The sequence below is a fragment of the Manis javanica genome, chromosome 10, assembly GCF_040802235.1.
Source record: "Manis javanica isolate MJ-LG chromosome 10, MJ_LKY, whole genome shotgun sequence".
Classification (NCBI taxonomy): Eukaryota; Metazoa; Chordata; class Mammalia; order Pholidota; family Manidae; genus Manis; species Manis javanica.
The window spans coordinates 89,976,181-89,979,680 of record NC_133165.1 but is presented as its reverse complement, the minus strand read 5'-3'; the positions used below and the strand labels follow the sequence as shown (position 1 = coordinate 89,979,680).

The following is a 3,500-nucleotide window of genomic DNA, read 5'->3' as shown; positions in this document are numbered from 1 at the left end:
TTCCCTTTATTGAAGATGAAATAATTAAAAGGTATTTTAAAAATCCAATAGTATGTATAAACAAGCCATTGGAACAAGGAATATAGTTCAACAAAGTTGACAGATACAAAATCGGAGTACAAAATACTACAACATTCCTATATACTAGAGAAGTAGTGAATGTAATTGAATTTCACAATAGAAATAAAAAATAGAAGTTGATCAGCTAATACAGCCAACAAAATTCATGCATGAGTTTTATCAGAATAATATTCACCAATGACAACAGCAGAAACGGATGCTGGTGTAGAAGAAGGAATGAAAATGTTGAACTTCTGCAAACACCACCTTGCCCAATGCTGGCCACATCGTGAGTCCATGGACCAGAGCTAGGCTCACCAGGAAGAAAAGGATGGGCACTCACAGGGCAGACTACCCTACTCCTAAGAATCACAAACTGCCTTGGCGGTGGGGGTCTCTCAGATAAAAATCTATCCTAGGTATTTTCTGTTTCTCTACTTATAATTTACACATCCAAAATATATTTATTGTTCACAAGGCATGTCTGAAACTATTTTAGTGAAGATGCCAGGGCATATCCTTGATCCCTTTGATTTTGTATTTTGTGCTGCTGGGGAGTGCAAAGTGAAGGGGAGGATGACAGTTGACAGTTCGCAAATATGTAAAAACTAAAAGGTAATTTCAGAAAGAAAGAAATAATTCTGACCATGAAAAATTTAATCCCAGAACTCTCCCAAATCTGCTCACTAATCCTCCAACAGTGTCTCATGCTCCAAGGGGCAGTGGCTAAGATTCTGTTGGTTTCCTTTTGGAGTCTGCTGCTCCAAAGGCCCCATGCATGCAGCATTTGCTCTGCCACTGACTCCCTCACCTTCTGCTATTTCTGCAGCATCACTAGGGCTGCGTAGCAGAGCTACTTGTCTAGCAGTGTGTACAAGCTGGGGAGGCTCTCTCCTCTCACAGCTGGAGATGGCTGGCCATTAGGTAAATGGTTTGAAGCAAGATAAACAAATGTGTTACTTGAAGTCTCTATTGGACATGCCTTGTCCAATAAGCAATTTCAAATATCTCAATTATCCTTGGACATCTCCATCTGCAATTTCCTTGTGGTACTACTGTATGTCTTTTAGGTCTTTTTCTTGCAAATGACAGAATCTAATTCTGACTTACTTAAGCAAAATAAAATAAGACAACAACAGTAATAAAGCATTAAAAAGGGAATTCATGAACTGGGTCTTGGGTAGCTCACAGCATCAAGGGGAGAGTCATTGTGTTAATGTGGTAATGAAAATAGGCTTTAGGATAAGTTCATTTGGTTCCAAATTCCATACCTACCACTTACCTGTGTGAGTCAGTTTCCTCTTCTCTGAAACAAGGATAACTATTTACCTAAAGCAGTTTTTGTGATATTTAAATGGAATAATGTACATAGAGTGCTTAGCACAGTGCCTGACATGGTGCAAATACCTAATCATGTGCTCTTAATAGAATTCATGTTTATAAATGCCTTGAAAAGACAGACTCTAGGATAGCAATTGATCTTATCAGCAAGGGCACTAAAATAGGCTGTCAAGAGTTCTACAAACAGAATGACTGACCTCTGCCTCGATGAATCTATCCTCAAGATTAAAATCCTAAGAGAGTAAATGGTCTGGCATTGACTATGTGCTCATTCCTGTACCAGCCACTGTACCAGGAAGAAGGAGTGAATAATGAGTGAGGGAGGGAGGAGGATTTGAGGATATGGTGATTAAGAATTTCTCTGGAACTACATTGAACACATGGAGCTTAGTTACTGGAAGAATGGTAAAGATCACCAAGACAGACAATAATAAGCCCACCATTGTGTATGTAATAGATTAAACATTTTTGTAAGAAAAATTATTAGACAAGAGGTTTATCTATACCCCTTCCTCTGACTAGCACAGAACTAGTATCATTTCAAGGAAATGACTCCACCTTTTTTAAATGTTTTTAAGAAAAGATGTAAGTTGCTTTGCAGATCCCAACATAAGAGAATTCTCCCTAATATTCAGGAACTATTTATTGCAGTTTTAACCAGTTTCTTTCCTCATCATTCTGATTTTATAGTCTATTGTTGGAAACATTAGAAACAATTTCTCAACATTCTTCTCACAGCTGCCTTCACCTCCTTGTTCTTCAGGCTGTAGATGAGGGGATTCAGCATGGGAGTGACCACACTGTACTGCAAGGAGAAGATTAATTCTTGAGTGGATCCTGAATTTGGCATGAGATAGCGGAGTAATCCTGAGCCATAGAAGAAGCTCACTGCAGTGAGGTGGGAGGAACAGGTGGAGAAGGCCTTGCTTCTGCCCGTGGTGGAGCTGATGCTCAGGATGGTGAACAAGATGCGAATGTAGGAGAAAAATATCAGGAGGAAATTCCCCAGGAAATGCAGGAGGCTGGAGCAGAGCAGGGCCGTAAAACTTGCAGACACATCAGAGCAAGACAGAGGGTAAAGAGAGGGCAGCTCACAGCTGAAGTGGTGGATATTTTGAGCTTCACAGAAGTCTAAATTGAGAGCTACAAGGATATTGATGAAAGCATCCAGAAAAGCTAGGCCCCAGGAGCTCCACACCAGCCCCATACACAGCTGTCTGTTCATCACCTGGCCATAGAGCAGAGGGTTGCTGATGGCTACATAGCGGTCATAGGCCATGACAGTGAGTAGGCAGGATTCAGTGCCCCCAGTGGCAAACACGAAGAAGACCTGAGCCAGACAGCCCTCTACTGAGATGGTTTTCTTCTCAGACAGGAGGCTCTCCAGCAGCTTGGGCACAGTGACAGAGGAGTGGCAGAGATCTAGGAAGGACAACTGTCCCAGGAAAAAGTACATGGGGATGTGGAGGTGGGAATCAATCTTGATTACCAGCAGCATCGTCAGGTTCCCCATTAGGGTCAGGAGGTAAATAACAAGGAACAGCCCAAAGAGCAGAGCCTGGATTTGGGGGTCAGCAGAGAGCCCCAGGAGGATGAACTCAGAGACTGCACTATGGTTTCTCATAGCTTTCAGTATTGTCTTTGGGATAAAAGAAAGAAGTTACTTCTTATGTCTAAGAAATACCCAAGTATTTTAATGCTCTTTCCCATTCACAAAGTTTCATGCCTACTTAAAAATCTGTGTCCTGACATGATAAACTTCCCTAAGTCTCTAGATTTTCTAAAACCTGTACCATTCTTTTCTGCAGGATCCCAACCTGGATCAACTCTCTGTTCACCTTTGTTGTTCTTTCTTTAACGTCCTAGGATTTATTTTTTGTTATTGCTTTATTATTAAAGCTACTGGAGAACATTTGTAAACTGTGGATAATATTCCAGTAGAGAGGGAGAAACTGTAGGACGAATTAGAGAAAATGGCAGAAGTGGTGTCTTTAAGTGCAGTTGGGTTTCAGAGCAAAGCAGAGCATGACCTACGTTGGGCTGGATTTACTCCATCCATCAAGCATGCATGAAGCCAGTAGATTCGATGTTAGGAAGGA

At 41.3% G+C, this 3,500-nt stretch overlaps 1 protein-coding gene across 1 annotated transcript; it reads right to left on the bottom strand.

Moving 5' to 3' along the window:
- Positions 1-2,107: 2,107 nt before the first annotated feature.
- On the bottom strand, positions 2,108-3,025 carry LOC108404143 (olfactory receptor 8S1-like). Its single transcript, XM_017671590.3, has one exon. It carries the CDS (start codon positions 3,023-3,025, stop codon positions 2,108-2,110), a length of 918 nt encoding a protein of 305 aa, XP_017527079.2.
- Positions 3,026-3,500: the final 475 nt, after the last annotated feature.